At 35.3% G+C, this 20,104-nt stretch overlaps 1 protein-coding gene across 1 annotated transcript in view; it reads right to left on the bottom strand.

The window, feature by feature from the left end:
- The window catches only part of ELP4 (elongator acetyltransferase complex subunit 4), a 147,402-nt gene that overhangs the window by 76,084 nt on the left and 51,214 nt on the right, over positions 1-20,104 (bottom strand). The window contains exons 8-9 of the mRNA XM_086472239.1: positions 8,868-8,976; positions 6,038-6,144 (exon numbers count right to left, since the gene is read on the bottom strand). Of these exons, the coding sequence (XP_086328365.1) occupies positions 6,038-6,144; positions 8,868-8,976 (216 nt within the window). The remainder of the gene's footprint in view (positions 1-6,037; positions 6,145-8,867; positions 8,977-20,104) is intronic.

The following is a 20,104-nucleotide window of genomic DNA, read 5'->3' as shown; positions in this document are numbered from 1 at the left end:
GCCTCCAAAGATTTTACTACATTAGAAAATTCAAGAAATACACTTTCTGTAACACTTCAGAGAAGTTCTGTCTCACCCTTGAACCAGGAATACCTGTAGCTCCCTCCATGCTCCAGGCGCTGGGCATCCAGGCAGTCACAGCCGTGCTACCCGCTGGCTTGGTAAAAGGAGGTTCCATTCTGAGGTTGTAAGGCCCTAACTTGGGGTCAGGTCTTGCAATGTCACCAGAGCACAATCTTAAGATACAGAGTTGCTTTTATCTATATATGAGGGTATATTGCCTAAGCTCCCAGTATTACAAGTATCATGTAGCATATATTAGCTTTGGTGTTACAGTGTGAACTTCACCTCGGCAAACAAGAAGAATTCATTTCCATATTTTACTGACTGATTGCTACGGAACTATCACCTTACCTAAATTTCTAATAAACCAATGTTTTTCTTTTTGTCAGCTCTCAGGCTCACAGACTCTTTTCATTAAAATATTGCCTAAAATAGTTCATTAATCCAAGTGCATTTACAAAATTACTCAACTTTATAAACATTAGTGAAATATAATCAGGATTGGGGTGAGTCATTAATGAGGGCTGCTTCACATTTTCTTGGAAGAAGCGTATAAGAAGTGACGCTATTAGAGGTACAGTGGACACTTTCTAATTCTCACCGATACAGAGGTCGGTATGGCACGTATGCGTATTTTAACTGCCGGCTGATCCCATATGTACTGGTGACAGGGTGATTTGTTCCTCAAGGAGAAATAGCTCACGAACAGCCCTAAACCATTATTTCCGTAGCTGTTCTTGATATGTTTAATGAACAATTACAAAACGTTTCCGCGAGGACAGTTCTGGCACTCAGTGCATCACCATCTCCTGAGTCACTCTGGACTAAACTTGTGCTAGGCCAATACCACATTGAAGCACTGCAGACATCGATTCTGACTTGGTCTTACCCACCTGTTTGGTAAATAATCTATAGCAGGGGCTAATTGCACTTCTTCTTTGCAAAGAATAGCTTTACCACAGTATAGTCTGTACAAAATAAGCAATGAAAAGGCATAGAATTAAAAAAAAAAAAAAAAAAAAAAAAGTAGAAATACAGAGATTTCGGATGGAAGCTACCTAAGACATATTTCCTGTTTTAAATGGCCAAATGCACCACCTTAAAAGAAAAGAGTTCTTCCAAATACCAATGGTGGACACATAACATAGAAATGAATATCTGGAGTTGCAATTAAATCTTGCTCTTTTAGGCAACCATTAATCTTCTTATAGCCTTTACTGATAGATGAAGAAGGGACATTATTTTAAAGCCTTTGGAATCATACATTTATTTTTAATTCTACACAGACTCAATTGCTGGTTTTGGGATTATGTTTCCTTTCAGAGACATAACGTTTTACTCAGGCAATTACCACTAGGAAAAATGCACTACAGAGTGCTCCATAGCACCATATTGTATCTGCCTGCCACTGGGAAACCAGCAGCTTGTCTGCCACAGGACTCCTCTAATTCTGACTTTTCTTCTCCTCCAGTTAGGAAACACTTCTCAGGAAAGAATCTCCTGAAGTCATACTAAGCTGTGGAAACTTACTTATTTTTGCTGTGTGGCAATTCCTTATATAGTATCTGACACTTGTCTTCAAACTGAGCTGTCTTTTTATTCTGGTTTGCACAGGTGTTATAAAGCCATTAAAAAGAAAATTATATTAGCTGTCTCTTACTTGTGTATTGATAAAAAAATAAACTTCACAACAACCACTTATTACACAAAGTATATTATACAACTTGTAGGAAAAAGCTTATTCTCTACACTATTAACACTTGACTGTTACTGAAAGACTTAAAGCAATCAGCAGTAAAGCAAACCAATGGAATGTAAAAAAAAAAAAAAAACCAACGCACAAACTTTCCTATTTGCAAACATTTATCCGAATTTATAAAAATTTTTAACTTTAAATACGTAATTTCAGAGGTTTATGTTGACCAGACAGTAACAAAGGGAGTTAATCAAATATGAATCTTTTCCAACTGTCTTGTCAAACCAGGTAATGATGTCCTGCCAGCCAAACTCAGAGGGAACATGTGAAACAAATACAAAAGTAAACAGGCCTTAAGCTGCCCAAGGGAAAGTCAGCAAGATGGCAATTTCAATCATTTGGAATAATACTAAAGCAGCCTTAGGCTTTTCTCAGAATGGAAACATGTCACTGTTACTGCAATATTTCAACAAATCAGACTGCAAAAGAAAGGAACACTTATGTAATCGCAGCCGTGGAACAGCACTTTACTCAATGGTGAGGTGGAAAATAATTAAGAGGAAATTCCCTTTTGTGAGGAATTGTAAATGTACTTAAATAACAAAGACAAACAACGTTTCCTTAGAAATTTCGAGTAGTGAAAAAATCAAAATTAGGCACAAATTCCTTTAGTTTTGATACAGGAGGCTTTGGAACAACAAAGATAAAGTTCTGTCAAACAAAACTATGAACATAATGTTGCTACCAAATGTATCAAATATTCAGAGCTGCAAACAAGGCAAAAAGCACTCCAAGAACAATTCTGCTGAAAAGTTTCATTAAGACGAAGGGGTTGTCATATCATTTAACTGAGAAATCAAAAAATATTTCAAATATTTGGGGAACTTACCTAATCAGTAAACTTTCAGTATGTGTCTAGTCATGTAGCCATCTTTTAGTCAATCATCAGAAAATCAAAGGCAAATTGGCATGACTCAACCCAAACTTTAATACCGCATGATTGTGTCGTGTAAGCTTGTTTTGTGCGAGGGCTGCTGTGGTTTTAGCAGAGAGATTAACGACCGGACCTAAGCTGGCCTCCAAACCTTGCCCTGCTGATGCCTCAAGCCCTTTGAAGTCTGACCATCATACCTGGCAAAACAACAGTGGGAACTAGGCTGGTGTCAGATCTAATCAAGTTTCCTGCCTCAGCATAGCTAACTATGGGGTACACTAATTGGCCCAATTGCGGATTATACCTTTTGCTACAGATTCAAGACAATAATTTAGTCAAATGATGGTTTTTATCTCCTTCTAATTAAGATTCCAAAGTGGGAAGAAATAGGATTAGACAGGCTAACTTCAAAATTGTGTCCTTTAAAGTGGTATGCACATAAGACAGATCTCTGATAATATTGCTTATAATAACATACTGCTAGTAACTAACGTGTGAAGATTTGGGAAAGCTTGATACAGCTACTGCACATTTTACCATAAACATGTAGGTTTTCCTGCAAAGGGTCTACCTCAAAATTTACAAATGGAAAATGAACACTCATAATACTCATTAAAAAACATTTTCATCCTGAATTTAAAAAAAAATCCCTTTAGAATACATTTCAGTCAATCTTATTCTGACGAAGAAGATACAAGAAAAACTGAAACAGTTAAATGATTCTGCAGACTATAAAGAGGCGAAGTCCCTCCCACAAAACTGCAATCTAACAAAATGGATTTGACATTTAAGGCTTTTTACTGATGAGGGCCAAACCATAAAGAGTTATTTAACTGGTGAGCAATCCAGAGATGAGAAAATCCATGTCCCATGTCCTTATTTTAAACTGTAAAAAACCAATGGTCTAGCGATGAAAACCCTTTTTGGAGAAATTCTGCCATAAATCATAGGTTGTGTATTTCTAACTTTTCATACGTAATTTGATTTTAAAGTGGCATTTGAAGTAGAGATCAATATTTTTACCCTAAATTGTGTCTATAACTAAGCAGAAGATTTTAAAAAACTGTAACGTACTCAAAAGATATTTTCGTTACACATTTAAGCTACATACTAAAGCACTCGTAAACTTGGCTGCACTTTGTATAGAGCACTCTGTTGCTTGTAACGCACTGTTGTGCTGTGTTATGTTTTTACCAGCAGAACCAAACCTGACTGCTGACTCATCACATTCTAACTGCACAAACCCATTTCAGAAGACTGTATTCACATCCCTTCTTAATTCAATTTTCCCTTGCTCCCATTTTCTTATTGACCTCATTGCTCTAGTCAGCCTAGCTGTAGTCTGCCTCCCCTAATAGTACGAGGAAGAAAAACATACGTATTATAGATTAGCAGGACAGTGATCTAACATGTTCAAAAAGTGCTTGTGTGTGTCAGTTCAGCTTATAGAGAGCATATCTTTAAGAAAATCTGAAGTTATTCAAAACGGACTGCAGCTGAGCAATGAAGGGAGAAATTATACAAGTGGGTCATCTACGCATGTCTAGGGCAACAGGTTGTTTCAAGAGTTCCGCTACACCCCTGCTTCCAATGCTTCTGCCCCATGGCTCAGTCAGTTCCTTTTACAGAGCCTCCTGCTAAGGTGTTTTGTTTTTTGTGGTTTTTTTTTCCCTTCCATATTACATTACAAATTACAATCCCAAATACGGCTGACAGAAAAAAATATATTATGAGACAAGATTCACAGTGAGGGAAAGAACCCCCAATTATTTTTATTCATCATTATAATAAACGAGAATTTACTATGCTGTGAAATGAGGGTGCATGCTTCTCTGCACTTCTGAAAACAGTAAAAACATTTGTATTTCAAAACCAACCACAGACTATTGAGGTTTTTGTTTCTAATGTACTGCTCAAAAGCAGTTGTTAAAATGGTTTAATACCTCACAATGCCTGGTTTCACCAACTGCGTTCTCTGGAAAGTGAGATACATTATAAAGGAATGTCTTTGGGAAAAAAGCCCTCCTTCACGTATTTGCCTTTAAGTGGCTTCTGAAGGGGATACCTCTAGTTGAGAAACTTCTAGCACTCATGCAGAGATGACCTGCATGAAGAACTGGCTGCCTGATTAACTATTAACTACTCTCAATAGGATTAGATAATTAAAGACATTGATGACCATTAATTAGGAGGAGGGCACCTTAATTTGTCACTTGATAGGGCCCTTTCAATGATTTATAGGTTAGGGCTACTTGCAATTGTGAAGGGGAGGAGGCAGTGAAGAGAGAGAACCCTTAAGTTACCTTATCAAGTGGCCAGCTAAAAAGGGCAGAGGGTCAAATAAGGGCCAAAGTGGTCACTTAAGGGTGAAGTCCCAAACACCAAAGCAGTGCCAAGCCACATTGACCATCATTTGGTGATGGAGTAAAAAATATGCTAATTTATTGGTGGCAATTCTCTCTTTTTATGGTTTCAAGCAGTTAAGACAAGTGGCCTGCTTAAGAGCTTTTCATTTGAAAAGAGATTAAACAAAATGGTTTGTCAGGGATGCTTGGCTGTTTTATGTCTTTGTTAAAAAAAACTTGCCCAGACTGTACCGATGACTATCACATCACCCCGAAAGCCATCTTCCATCTCTAAGCATTACTTGGTTAATAAATACATCAGCTCTAATTGCTTAATAGTGCTATGTTCATTTGCTCTTTAGCAGGATTAAAATGAAATACATCTTTTGTATTACTGCCTTCTATCAGGACTGTCTGCATAAAGGTCACAGAAAAAAGTTTAAATTTAGTAGGAAATTTACTTAAGGACATTAGTGTAAATGATACTGTGTTTAAAATGACATAAAAGAGCGAAAGGTGATTTCAGTAATGCAAAGAAAATGGTTTCTGAATACTGATAAGGACACTTATCCCTCATACCACACACAATTTTAGGCAGCATTATACATTAAAATCCCTCTACTGGGGTAATAACATGTAGCTACTTTCCCACCCACTAACACAAGTAAGAGCAAGTCATTAACATTTAATTAAACATGCTCCTGACATCCTTAGAAACATGTCATGCTTTGTTATTGAAGGTTGTGGCCTACTTTCTATGTACATTTTAAACCAAAATAAACTATTTATAACGGACTGATTTAGTGCAGCAAATGAGACATTTTTAATTAGAAGGCATATTACAATATTTGATAAAACCGTTCTGAAAAGCAAAACCAGAATGAAATGAATTTACAACATCTGATGCATATTTTATGTATTTCACAAAACGAAACATAAGAGATGGGATTAGCTCCACCTTTTGGGTTCTAAATAGTGAAACAAAACTGTTTCTCTTACCTCAATGGTGAACAGCTTCCTTTTTAATCTAAAAGCAAGGTCCTTCGTGTCTGACACATCACAGATCAAACTATTAAGCCGAGGAATCTGATGTACATGAACCAAACCTTGTGGACAGAAAGAGTAAAGGAGGGAAAAAAATTAAGAAAACGCTGTCATCCAGATGCATAAATTAGAGCCTTACAGCAGAATTCTGTATATTTACACACACTCATCCTCCCCTTTTTAAACTGGAGCTTACTACCAGGAGCAATGAAGCAAACGGTGCGATTATACTCAAGTAATCAAGCAGAATAAGATAAACAGAAATCCTTGTGCGAGGAAAACTAATTGCACTTTGGTACAGAAGTACAGATGTAAAGAGGGATCTTAATACTTGTCAAAACTACAGCCGGTTTGTGTGTGATTTTCTCTTGTATTTACAGTAAGCAAATATGGCTATCACCTTGCATGCTGCCCACGGCACCACTGAGTGATCTTTATTTTATTAAATGCACCAGTAAGCAGCCAGCAAAACAAGGCTTATGGGTTACTGATAACCACTGAAGCTCTAATGAGAAGTACTTCGTTTTGCGCCCTGAAAATGGCTTTAAAAAAGTTTCTGGAAAATACCAATTTAGATCATGCCTTTCGATAAATTTTAACCCCTATGCCATCCTAGGAGGAACACGTTTTCTTCATGCAGGAGGCTTACATAGCTGCTCAGATGTTTTTAACAGTGCTAGGTGCACTGCAAGCTCTGCATTCTGTCAGCTGCAACTCAAGCTGATTTTTTCTGACAAGGACGCTGGATGGTTTTTGTGCAGCCTAATATAGTTTCTGAACAACCTAAGGGTGATTTTCTACATCTGAAAACCAGGAAAATTCTACAGGGCTTCTCAATTACTGGCCTATATTTGCTATTTATAAAGGCAGCGTCTAAATGGAAATACTGAACGTTTAGAAAAGATACCTTACTTGAAAACGGCAGCTGTGAGAAAACCCCCAAACACTAAAACCCTAATTTAAAATAAGGCAAGTATTTTTTTCAGGGTTTTATTTATTTTTTTAAATGAAAGAATGAGGAAAGAAAGTTTCCTAAAATTGAAATACTTTAAAAAGCATATTTTTTATGGGTACTAATTTCAAAAAAATCTCAATAATATTAGAAAAATATTTTTACACTTTGAAACCTTCTATCCCTGACTCCAGTACGGTGACATATAAGAATTAATTGTTTGGCTTTTGAGTTCAAAATATGATTATTATATATAGGAACAGCAGGTATAACACAGGGCTGGTTCTATACAGTATTCTAAAAATTATATTTAAGGATCATCAATATAATTATTTTGTTATTTTACTGACTTTTCAACCATTTCAATTTGCAGGCAGCTTAACAAAATTATTAACGCAGCATTCATTAAATAATGCAATAATTTAATCAAATTTCTCCTGAGCAATGTAAAAATCCTCCATCATCTGCAGTAAATAAATAATCTTAAAATATATTATTAAGCAAAAAGAATCCACAAAGTTAAAACCACTAAAAATACCTATTTTTTAGAACTTAGAATAAATTAAGGTTGCCTAAACCTCAAAAGCTATGTATATTGGCATATAATTTTTATTAGGTAGTACCAAAAACGATTTAGCATATATTTTTACAGGAAACCAGGACATAACTGCTAAAACACACATTGTCTTAAAGGATCTCTTCAGTACTGAGAAAAGGAATATCAAATTGACAGAATTATGTTAGCATAAACAAATGCCACATCATGATTATACAGTTGGAAAAATAATTAGGCAAATTATTCTAGCCTTTGTTCACGGTTTCTTTTTCATTCACCTTTTTTCAGATAATGAAATGTGCACTACTTTCACAGTCAAAAAGATTTTTCTCTGATTTATTAATTACAGCCAGCATACACACAGTGGTGTCTCAACACCATCTTTGCTTCTTTTGCTATATATTCTGCTATGGAAAACACTACCACATTCTCACATGTTTACAGCAGTTTTTGGATAAGCAGTTTACTTTCAACCTTTCAAGGTTTCCATGGAACTACAGTAGTATTGCAATAATAATAGCTGTAATTTATGCACACTCAGAACAGCGCTCCGGATTAGCTAAAACTGTTTGTTATTCACTGCTTTGGCTTCGCATAACTTCGAATCTAATCTTATAAAATTTAAATAGTTCTGCTGCAACAGCTAACAAAATCTTTGGAAAACAAAATGCACGATTAAACACCATTACACATTTTGAAGATAAACTACTTGAAAGCCTACACGACTTTTTACCAAAATTAGTTTCGTATTTTACAAGCACAGATACCCACATTCATTTCTGCAAATGCATAAGTGCCGTAACTTAAAGCTGAAAAACAGAACATTATTTTTAGATTAAGTTTACGTAGCACATCATTTAGCAGTTTATTCACCTTAATATAATATATGTTTTTCCGTGTTCTCTATTTAAAACTTGGCAGATCAAAAGTATTGATTTCATGACAAGTTCAGCTCGCTGGTCAGATGATTGCCAAGCCTCCTCTGCATGTGAATTCCCCAAAGCCTGCCTGTTGAGATGTACATCTGATTGAGCCATGCCTCAGTAATACGGCTTGACAACATGCAAGGAGTTGCCATGTTTCCTTTGCAGCCTTAATGCACTTTACTGAAAATCTTCCTAACTCAAGACTGGTTAGCAAGGAGAAACATTTAGGGGGTATATTCTAAAATGAAACCAAATGCTACTTTATAGCAGATACCCAATCGGAGGGTAAGCCGCTAAGTGCCCTAGAAACACTCAGGGCAGACTTTTCGCATTGCTAAAGATGGAACTTACCGTGGTAATCCTTGTATAATGGATTGGTTTCTCTCTCAGAGCCAATAAATGATTCAAGACCAACTACCACATCTGACAAGTTTGTTACACGTTCCATAATTGCTTTATTCTGTAAGACATGGAAACAAAATACACATCCTATGTGATGAAAAAGGTAATTACTGTTCATAGAGTAAGCTTTGGTCTTCTCAGTGACAAACTGTGGGGAAAAAATAGGTCATCAATACTTAGAAATTACATTAGAGCGCTTTTTTCTTTAAAAAAAAAAGACTTGAAATTTCTGTCTGTAGAAAACATACATTTCACAAACTGACACCATAAAAGGGCTAACTCAACACTAAATTTGTATTTTCCTAAATCTTCAAAACATAAGATGCAGTTAAGCATCTCTCATTGACTTCTATTATGAGTCAGATGCCCAGCTTTTTGTGTGTTCTGAAAACCTTGCTTTTTAATACACTTAGGCATATCACCTCTACTATTTTGAGCAAGCACAACCCACATGATTATTCATTTTGGTCATCAGTCAAACAACATGGAAAACCAAAGCCTTTTCTCCAGTATTTTTTTTTTTTTCCAAAAGTTCCTCTCTACACAACATAAGAATCTAAAGCTTCAAATTTCTCAATATATTTGTGATTTATAAGTGATGCCTTATGTCTTGTGCAAAATGTACTGTCATGTGCTGTAAATAAGCTGTTTTCTGTATAGTTTTCTTTACTCAATTTTATATCACAGAAAGCAACATTCAAAGGTCACAACCAAGATCTTCAGAGGTAACTCAGGATAAAGTGTTCCTAAATGCTTTGATGATGTCAGCATTTAATGCTCAAAAAAACCCCAACCAAACATTGCTTTAAGTTAAGAGGTAGTTATCTTAAAGCTGCCTGGACAGCTGGTATACTCTTGCTCTTGATGGCTGTACGGGCTATACCCATCATACCTTCAGGGGTATCAAGACCAATCACTTCAAAATACCCATTCCAAGTATGAAGAATTAGGTCTGTAGCTCCAAGTTAGAGTTTTGTAATTTTTATTACTTTTAAAGCATTTTGTACATTCTGCACTTCCTTCTTAAACTATACGACCGATGCTTACTATAAAAGGTCAATATAAATACTGGTAAATTATTTGATAATAAGAATTTATAAAGCAATAAGGAGCAGAGAGAAGTGAAATGTCCCTAAACACGTCAGAAAAGTCTATGCATTGTACGAACATACAGGTTTATTAAAATGGTGATCTGTACACCAATTGCTTTCATGCCTGCACACTTCAATATCAGAGTACTTCCCAGCTGCAGAGAAGCCTATGAAGCAGTCGTGAAAGGTGAACATTTCCTGCTCCCATCAAAGCATAATCTGAATTCTGTTTTCATAAAGAGACTTGTGGCCTGTCTTGCACAGTCCAATCTGCTCAGGTTACGAGGCCTAAATCCACTGATCCCATGGTACCTTTACACCCCCTCCCTTCCCCACCTTATGGGCCAGATGGCATTAAATCCTGGGACTGGTCTCTTTTCAAAGCCGCTATCTGTGCACAGGCCAAAATGATCTATCCCCATGGAATCGGGGAACTTCAATTTTACTTACAAAGTCTAAGGATGGATAATGACAAAATAGCATTATACTACAGAATTTCCTTTCTGAGGAATAACGTAAGTGATCTGAGGTCAAAGAACACTGCCTACACATCAATCCCCAAACTTTCTTATTATATCCACCCCTGAAATAGTAATGCTGACTTGCAAATTATTTTCTCTTCTAGGAAGAGAGAGACAGTACACTATATTTTAATGGAAATATTTAGTCACATTATTCTACAGGGCCAATCACATAAAGGTAGCATAAACATAAATCTGAAGTAGGCAGTGACATCTATAAATCCACAGACCAGAAATTACCATATTTTGCCAGTTCTTCAGCAGGCTGCTGGATGTTATTTGTATAAGCAAGAAATACAAAATTGTTACATAAATAAATAAATTATGACGATTTCTGGAAGCCAACCTAAACTCTTGGTATAGAAAAAAATATCCTGTCATTTAAAAAAAAAAAAAATTGCTTTCCATCAACATTTTCACTTGCTGGTTTTGATAAAATGGGTTACAAAAACTATGGATAGAAAGATGCTCAACCATCAGCAAGTATCCTTATCATTAACAGTCCTGCAAAACATAAGAATAGCATCTTTCCTATTTGGTCCTAACTCTGGAAAGATTAAAGTGAGGAATAGCAACTCACTATTTGCCTAACGATACATACTTCAGTATGTTGGTTTCAGCTCTTCTTCTGAACAGGGTTGCTTTCTTAAATTGCAGTCTGTTTGCCCATGTTGATTTTGTTTTTGTTTTTAAAGTGTGTCAAAATATTCTCCTGGCTTAATGCACTGTATCCTGGGAAATACTTAGCACAGTGAATCGCCACACCAAATAGACATTTGCTTATGTGGCATTGCTGCCATAGATCTGTATCTATCATGTATTTTCTAGTTTGCAGTGTTCAGCACATTAATGTCCAATCAAAGCTGACGTCAGCACACAGATAGTTGTGATGTATGGCATACTGACATAAACACACAAATCATGTTGCCCCATCTGGGCCTGAAAATTTAACAGAGCTCCAGATCTTCCTCCAGCCCCATACAAATCTACCTCCTGCTTCTGGCATAAACTTGGCAGCTCTGGAGGTGAGCCAGGACATGGTTAGGAGGGAAGCCAGGAATGGGGAGATTCAGGGAAAGAGTTTGTTGGCAGCTAGAAGAGGTATTGTTTTAAATTACACTAACCCCCCCCCAACCAAAACCCCAACCCAGTCCTGGAAAGTTTTCAGTCTTGCTAGATGCACTGCAGCTTTTCTAAATTAGTTAGTTCAGCCAAAATGTAATTATTCTAACAACATGGTAGCAACCCTGTTGTGCAGGCTGGGCTGGGCATCCATTCTATATCTTACTTTGTGCTCACGGTTTCAGACAGACTTTTTCTTTTAAGCACAAACTTGCGATATTTGGTCTGAACCAAAGTGTACATTCTAAGCAACATCTCAAGAAAATCCATGTAGCGAGCTGGATATGGAAATGGGAACTATAAATATGTGCTTAACCAGCTTTTGAGAAGGGCAATTATGGAAAAAGATTGCTTTGTCCCACTAATTTATTTGCAGAATAAGCTTTGAGTAATTATTCGTGCATGTTTAAAAATACTTATTTATAAACACAGCAGTTCAAAATGTATCATCTTCCGTGTTTGAGTATAAAGCACGGTATTCTAACAACACAAATATATGTACAGCCTGTATGCTCAAACTTACATACTGAAATTAATACTGTGTGTTTCTACTGGATTGAGTTCTTATTGTACCACAATTTTATCACCACTACTATTAATCAAAGCAATTTTGGTTCATCTGGATACTGTATTAGGAAAAATATCTGTCTTGTCTACCCTGCTCTGATTTCTAGCTCTCTGATTTCCTTTCAAAATTTGTCTAACATCCAGAGATACGTCCTCCCGTTTTTATCTTGTCAGTTTCTAAAGAAATTAAAAATCACACAAAATTTACATAATAATATTTAAATTCTCAGTCCTTGCACTGCATCAAGTAAAGAAAAGAAAAAGAACGGTAAATTTTCTTAGAATGGCTTCAACTTTTCTACATAGTACATATAAACAATCTCAAAATTTAAAACAAAGACTTATGTAAGAGATCTACAGTGAGATCCACCCTGCACCTGAATAAATACATTAAGTTCTTGAATCACATGGGCTTCAAATATTTGCATTTGTATTCTGATAAATACATTAACATAATTTAATACTGATTTATATAAAAAGTTGAAAATAAGGTATTTTAAGACTATGTCTCTTTTCAAAGAGACATTAGGCCTGTATTTTGGTAGAGGGCTATATTTGACTTCTGTACCTTTACATTCTAGTAATCTAATCCCATCACTCGTTTTATTTTAAAACATTTAATTAAGAGTTAATACATTGAAACCTAAAATGGATTTCATTACCTAAAAAACTACTTATAACCAACTGCTAGCACTGGGACAAAACTTAACTCAGCACAGAACTTAAAGATGAATTCAGATACTCCCCCCAAGTCTAAGTAAAACTAATTGTAAGCAACAATTTGTATTCTTACCAACAGGTGAGTCCAGTGACCCTGACACTTCATTTAAAAGAAGGTCTCAATAAAAAACAGCAAGCAAGTCCATGCAAAGTAATAGGAATCTTATGAACTTAAAGGAAATTTTGGTGCACAAATTTTCAAAAAAGCTCAAAAATTGGTTGTGCTTTTTTTGTTTCTGTCGCGTTCTGTTGTAAAGCTGATGTAAGCTTAGTACTGTGATGTAGGCAGCCACACTGGACTACAAGGAAACACTGGCTGGATATTCAATAGATGAATTAATTCTTGATATTTTCTGAGAGGGTATCACACAATGATAAGGTAATGACTTCACAACAGATAAGTATTTACCACTTGTCATTACTACTTAATCTCCACAGGATTTTAAATCAAAAAGATAAATTATTAAGAAACAGGGCTTAAATATTTATCACCATTTGTTACTAATTACTGCTCAGAAAATCACAGAATTGCCCAAACATTTTATTTTGATAAAATAAGTTAGGCATTAGGCCCTTGCTCTAGTTTTATAGAAAGATACAGTTTGTGTACTTTTTCATTATTCACGAATACTGAAAATAAAAGATTAATAACCGCTCTGTCAAAAAGTGTTACATCAGTAATTAACAAAGACTGTGAAGTATAAAATTCTATACTTATTCTGACTCCAAGTTGATTAGCACTGTTCTCAGTGCTTGCACACACCAAATTATGAACTTTGAATTTTGGCTGTAAAATCAATGTACACTCAGATCACTGGAATATAAGATGAGCAACAGCACATTAACAAATTTTGGTATGTAGAAATCTGTATCCATATCACAAGAAAACTGAATACAAGCATGATGTCTTTGCTGGACAGCAGTTTCTACAAACTACAACCCCTTCAGTGATGAGAAATCTACATTTAGGGATTCTGACTGATTAGGCATCTCCTTTTACCTTTGAAGAACCTTATTGACTAAAACAGAACTTAAGTATAAATATCCGTTCATATGGCTGAAATCACAGAAGCGTTGATTTTAGTTGATTTGTTTATATGTTTGCTGTACTGCAATAGCTAATGTCAAGAAATGAATAGTATCTTTGAATAATTTTATATAAGTTACAAAAGCAAAGAAAGGACACGTAGTAAAGACATGAGCAGGTAATTAGATGCAAGTACTCGTAAAAATGGGAAGGGAATAACAAAGCATCTGTTGGCCAATATGTTACACGATGTGTTAATTCCAGATTCTGGTTGTTCTCTTAAAGTTGCTCTTAATAATGTCTGTCCTGACAGTCTACATATACTCAAGAGTCCTTCAACTGTGAAACTAGTTAGAACTAGTAATTTTGTTTCTTAAAAACTCAAAACATGTAGGCCATGGTTTCCTTATCTTACACCTAAAACACTGTCACTGCTATGTTATTATTAAATAACGTATGTCACTCTGCAACGTTATTATCAAATATACCAAATGAAGGTGTATTACACAGTACCCAATTAAAAAATTCTGGATACATTTTCAGGAAAAATAATCAGCCAGGAAACAAAAAAATTAAATATCACACACTAAAAAAATATTATCTTTCTATCTTCACTGAAGATGGGATGGCCTGGACTTGTCCATTACTTGAGCAATAAAAGAATCTAATGCCAGCAAACCTTGGCTCTACAAAATAAAAAGTATGTCTGTTCTGCTATTGGAGGGAAGACCTAAAGGCCAACAGTGGAATGAGTCATGACCCAATATAGATAAAAAAAGCAAGTCAATCACAGTTGCTGCTAAGGCCTACAAAGCAAAAGTGAGAACAAAGACTACATAGCTTAAATAAAACTTTCCATCTGTAGATCTCCAAGTGCTTTACAAAAGACAGGCAAGTGCTGCATTCCTCATTTACAAGTCATGTAACAGGCACAAAGATGTCATGGGAGTTGTCCAAAGTCACAAGCCATTCAACAGTGAGCTGGGAACCCAACTCACCTTTTCGTTGAAGCCCTGTCTACCCCTCTCTATTTGAGTCTTGGTTTAGGAGGTTGCATCCATGGCTTTGGGGTATCAGCAAAATATTTGGTGGTATCATGAAGACGATGTGGGAGTCAAAGCCCAGAAAGCTGGGTGCTGAAAATCCCATTATCATCTGGCTGAAAGAGGTGACAGATGTAGAGGGTATTAAAGGGTGACACTTTTTGAGCTGAATCCCTGCTCAGTGCTTTTCTCTTCTGACTATTTCCTTAGCATTCAGTAGCTGAAAGCACAGGCCGCATGTGACCACGCGCGGTTTTGAGGTGCAGGGCTCTTGCATGTGTGCTGCTGCAGTAGGTAGAAGAAATAAGCCTGATTGAGCCCTTCTCCAGGAAAGGTGAGGAGCTGGGAAGAAATTAGTACAAGATCTGGGCTGAGAGGAGCCCAGCATCTCCCCTGAACACTGTCTGGTCTTTTTTAATGAGACTGTCTCATTGTTATAAAAGCATATATATGGAAAACTGTATATTATTATTTGTCTTTATCACAAAACCAAAATGACCATTTGAAAAGATTTTTTTACAGAATTAAACACATAAAAGCTTCAATGCTACAAGCTGGTCATAGTGTAGTAGAAAATAAAAAGCAGACTGAAAGAATGAAAGTCATATCACAAAAGAGCCATAACAAAACTGCTGAGATTAATGTATTTGAGATCAACTGGCTTAACTAAAATCCTGTGACTCTACTGGGAATTATTCGTTATCAGAAAAAAGTTTAGGAGTTCCTTTTGTTGCCATTTTGCCTAAAAAAAAAGTCATTGCAGTTTGCTTACTAATTCAGAAAGGCTAACTATTGCTGCAACTTTAATCCTTTAAACAGTGAATTGCATTTTATTCACAGGTGACCAAAAAGATCCTCCACTACTATTTCAATGAACAGTACACAAATATCAAAAGGAACATCTAACTGATATTGGTAATCAAGTGGCAAGATTCTGAAATATAAAATCATTAAAAGAAACTAATCCCTTATTCAGTATAAAATTATAGGCTGTCATCAGGAGCAGGCTGGCAAAGCTAGGTCCAGATGGGAAACTGGCTGGGCAATAAGAAGAGGTAGGGTGGAAATGATGGGTAGGCTGGAAACGATGGGAACCTAAGGAAAGACATGACTGCTCCCTCTGCTGGCAAGGTTCTCACGTGCTTTAATTTTTAACTAATGAGTAGGCATTTCTTTAATTATTTAGGATCTAACCAATAAATAATGCAGAATATTCCTTCCTCAGTCTGTTGCTGTGTGTTTGCACATTTTTGAACTTATGGTGCCCCATTTCACTAGAATAATTTGCCATAGAATTAAGGCTCAGATGGATATCTAATGGGAGAGTTACTTTCTTTGTATTTTAATTGTTCATAAAATGAAAGGCAAGAGGAAGCTATTTAACCTTCGAAACATTCTATTTTACAATGTATACACATTTTGTATTTAATTTACATATTTCATAATATTACTCATCATAAATTGCACATCATATCGTACTATAATAACCCTTTTATGTAGCAGCAAGATACTATGAAATGAAACACTCTGCAACACAAACACACTAAATTACACGTCATACCAAAAAAGTGCCATTCTTCCATGAGTAAAATTCATGACCAGATAATTCAGTGATAATGTTTGCACTAAAACCTAATTAAAAGATGAAGATAAGTCATTCATTACTTGATTTGTGATATAAATTAATAGCTGCGGTAAGAACATTTAGAAAAAATCTGTTCTAGGATTTTGGCCTACAACCAGAAGCTCCCAGAACAGGAGGGATCAGCTTTTTTTGCCCACTGTTCTCATCTGAATCCTGGCTGAAAAGCTACTCCAGCTCCCAGCTTTCCAGAAGGCTCCATCCCAGGAATCCTCGCCTGCCATTTGGTTTGCTGATTTTAATCTCACAGGACTTTCTTACAGTGGCTCCACTATGCTGAACTGGCACTTGCTCCTAGAAGTGAGTTATTATTAAACTTGTAGGTCAATTGTGGCACTAACAACTCTTTGGAAGCTTTCAGCCACGGTGTACAATTTGCTGGTCTAATTAAATATTAATTCTAAGTGTTACATTCTGTGGCTAAGAGCTTTTATTTTCCATCATCAGTCTGGAAGAGAAAGAGGTTACAAGGCTAATTTAATCTTTTTTTTTTTTTTCCCCTAGCATTAAAGCTTAACTACACAGGCACAAAAACATCATTAAAGATGCAGTATTCCTTTTTATTATGATTATATTGTAATTAATAGATCAGGTCTAAACAAAAAGATGTAAAACTAGATCCTGAAATTGCAAGGTTTTTAAACAATACCAGAAGTTCATGCAAAAATGTTTCTAAGCAAACACTGCACAGAAATTCAATATTCAGTCATTTGAAAATCATTTAAGATGGGAAATACATACACAATAATTTAAATATAAAATAGTTTTACACATAATTATTGTTCTTTGTTCTGAAATACAACAGACAAACAGATAAACCCATATTTAATGCCAGACTCACAGGGCATTTTTGTCAAGAATTTGTACTTCTACTTACATGAAAAAAAATTTATTGCTTCAGAAAAACAACACTACCTTCCATTTTCTAACAGAATTACTTGCTTAAAGCAGATAACTACTTTGTCCTGCATTATTTAAAGTCACTCTTCTAATCTTTACTTATCAGTGTCCAAACGGGCTCAGTACATGAGCCTCTTCCCTTCTGCTTCCATAACAGTTGTGTCCATGTCTGGACACTGGGCATTATATTAACTACTTAGTCCAGTAGCCAAAAGATTCCATATGCTTGAACAGATGACTATCTCCATACTGTGATGGGATATTTAACTGTTTAGGTCTAATATTGCAGTTGAAAGATTTAGTTCTAAATCTTATCTAATTTTTCAAAGTTTTCGTACGTGTATTTTCAGATCGTATATAGAAAATGTAAAATAAAATTGCAATGTTGCATATAGTCATTAACTTTTAAAATTTAACATACTACTTTGGAATTTTTTTTTTTTTGATTAAAAGTCTGTTGACAAGACAGTGATAAGGATGTGGGTATAGTGTCCTTCTAAAAAGTAAAATTTAAGAAAATGAGACAGCTGGTTTAGACATGCAATTTTAACGTACAATGTGACTGTTAATCATAATATAGCTAAGTCAGTTAAAAGACAATTAACACGGGTACAAGAATATGCTTCACATGTATCTGGTATTTGTTTTTGAAACGGGTAGTTGTTACCAAATCAGAAGTGGTAGAGCCAGAATACAGCCTGTTGGCAAATACAAATTTATTTTATGAAACAACAAAATATTTCTATTTCTTCTGCAACTTAATTAGCCAATACTAGCAACAATAACAGAAAGTGAAAACAAAATTACTTACTGTCCCACAATTAAAATTTTGAGTTCTATATTCTCTGAGCTTCCTACTTGATTGTAATTTTAAAGATGCTTTTATGAATGTCTAGAATATCAAACCCAGAATATTCATACCTGAAAACCATGTGGATAACCCAAGAATACCTGTCACAAACTCATGACTGTCCATGTTTCTTTATATGGTTGTTAAACTGTACTTCTTGCATCCACAAAAAGCAACAGGCAACATTAAAAAGCAAGTAAAAAAAATCCCAATATAAAAAAATATAAAGATAATTTCATCTTTATAGTTTCTATTTTGCAGAGAATTTTGAAAGCTCGATTAGCTCTGATACAGAAACTACACGACACAATCTCAATACAAATTTGTGTGCAGCGGCTACCTCATCAAATACATTTGAAGGTTATTCAGCATTTTACACTTGTGAACTCTCAGAAGTGAAGAGTTCTAAGGCAGGCAATCACTCTTGGCTCTTGTCACAGGAATCAAGATTCCAAACTGTGAAAAATTCACAGGCTATAGGGGTTCACAAATTATAATCCTATATTAGCAACGGGTTCTAAAGTACTCTATTGCTTGACATCGAGTTTAGCTGCTAAATTACTCATTGTGAACACAAATGCTACGGATGTGAAAAGGTTTGTTTCTGAATTTTCCTACACTGAAACTACAGTAACTTTATGCACTTCAGTGAATTCAAAGTATCAAAACATTAATATTGTAGGAAATTAATTTTTTAACATACTGCATGAAATAATGAAAATACCTGGCTAAACAGAACTTCAGACTCTGAGGACAGGTTCTGTAGCAAGACTTATTCATACTGACTTTTCATTAGTCAATTAATTTCCCTTGGTACATGCTGACTAATACGGTTGTTAGTCCTTACCAGTAATACAGCTTCAAACTCAAAATAAAGAACAGCTTTAATAAAAGTGTTACGCTTTCTCCCAGTGAAAATAATAATCTACTCCAAAAAATATTACTTAACTGATGCAAAATTGGGAAGCCAAGGAACAGAATCATGAGCATTATTTAGCATTTGGGGAAAAGGATGGTTTTGGATTTACCAATGATTGCTAGTAATTAAAGAAAAAGAAGAAAATACAACAGGAAAATGTTTTAAATTTTAATTTAGGGCGTTTGCAAGTATAAAACAGTGACATTAAAGTCCTTTAAATCACACTCCGTAGCACAAAAAGTTTTGGGGTTTTTGTTTGTTTGTTTTGTTTTTTCTTAAACGCACAGATTATCGCATACAGAAGAGTCCTTACTTGTTTTTACAATATTTCTTAAATTTGGACAGTGTAACAACAAATGAAATCCCTCTTCAGTCTGCCCTCCTTGATCAATGCTAGATTTTGAAAATGGAAGTAATTTTCCCTTTTCAAATGCACCATCTGATTTCATAGGCACGATGCATTTTCAAGAAGCAGTAGAAAGACTTGAAAAATAACCTTCCATCAACTATTTTAATCATACTCGTAAGTATCTCAATATTTATTACCTGACAGACAGTGTAAGATAAGAGTATGTTCAACTGGTAGAAAATATCAATCAAGTAAAACTTGTCATACATCATCTGAATAAAATTCATAATTGGATAAGTTTTCAGTGTCATTTTCTTGAAATCCTCTTCCAGAATAATGTATTCCTATTTTTATGGTTGAGAAAAGAGAGTGTTTCTTTTTTCTTCATGCACTGTTTGCACTGGAAGTTTCGTCAATAAAACTCAAAGAATCTGT

Source organism: Leptosomus discolor, chromosome 12 (genome assembly GCF_034619465.1).
Source record: "Leptosomus discolor isolate bLepDis1 chromosome 12, bLepDis1.hap2, whole genome shotgun sequence".
Lineage (NCBI taxonomy): Eukaryota > Metazoa > Chordata > Aves > Leptosomiformes > Leptosomidae > Leptosomus > Leptosomus discolor.
The sequence above is the reverse complement of the archived record's forward strand: the minus strand, read 5'-3'. Positions and strand labels throughout refer to the sequence as shown.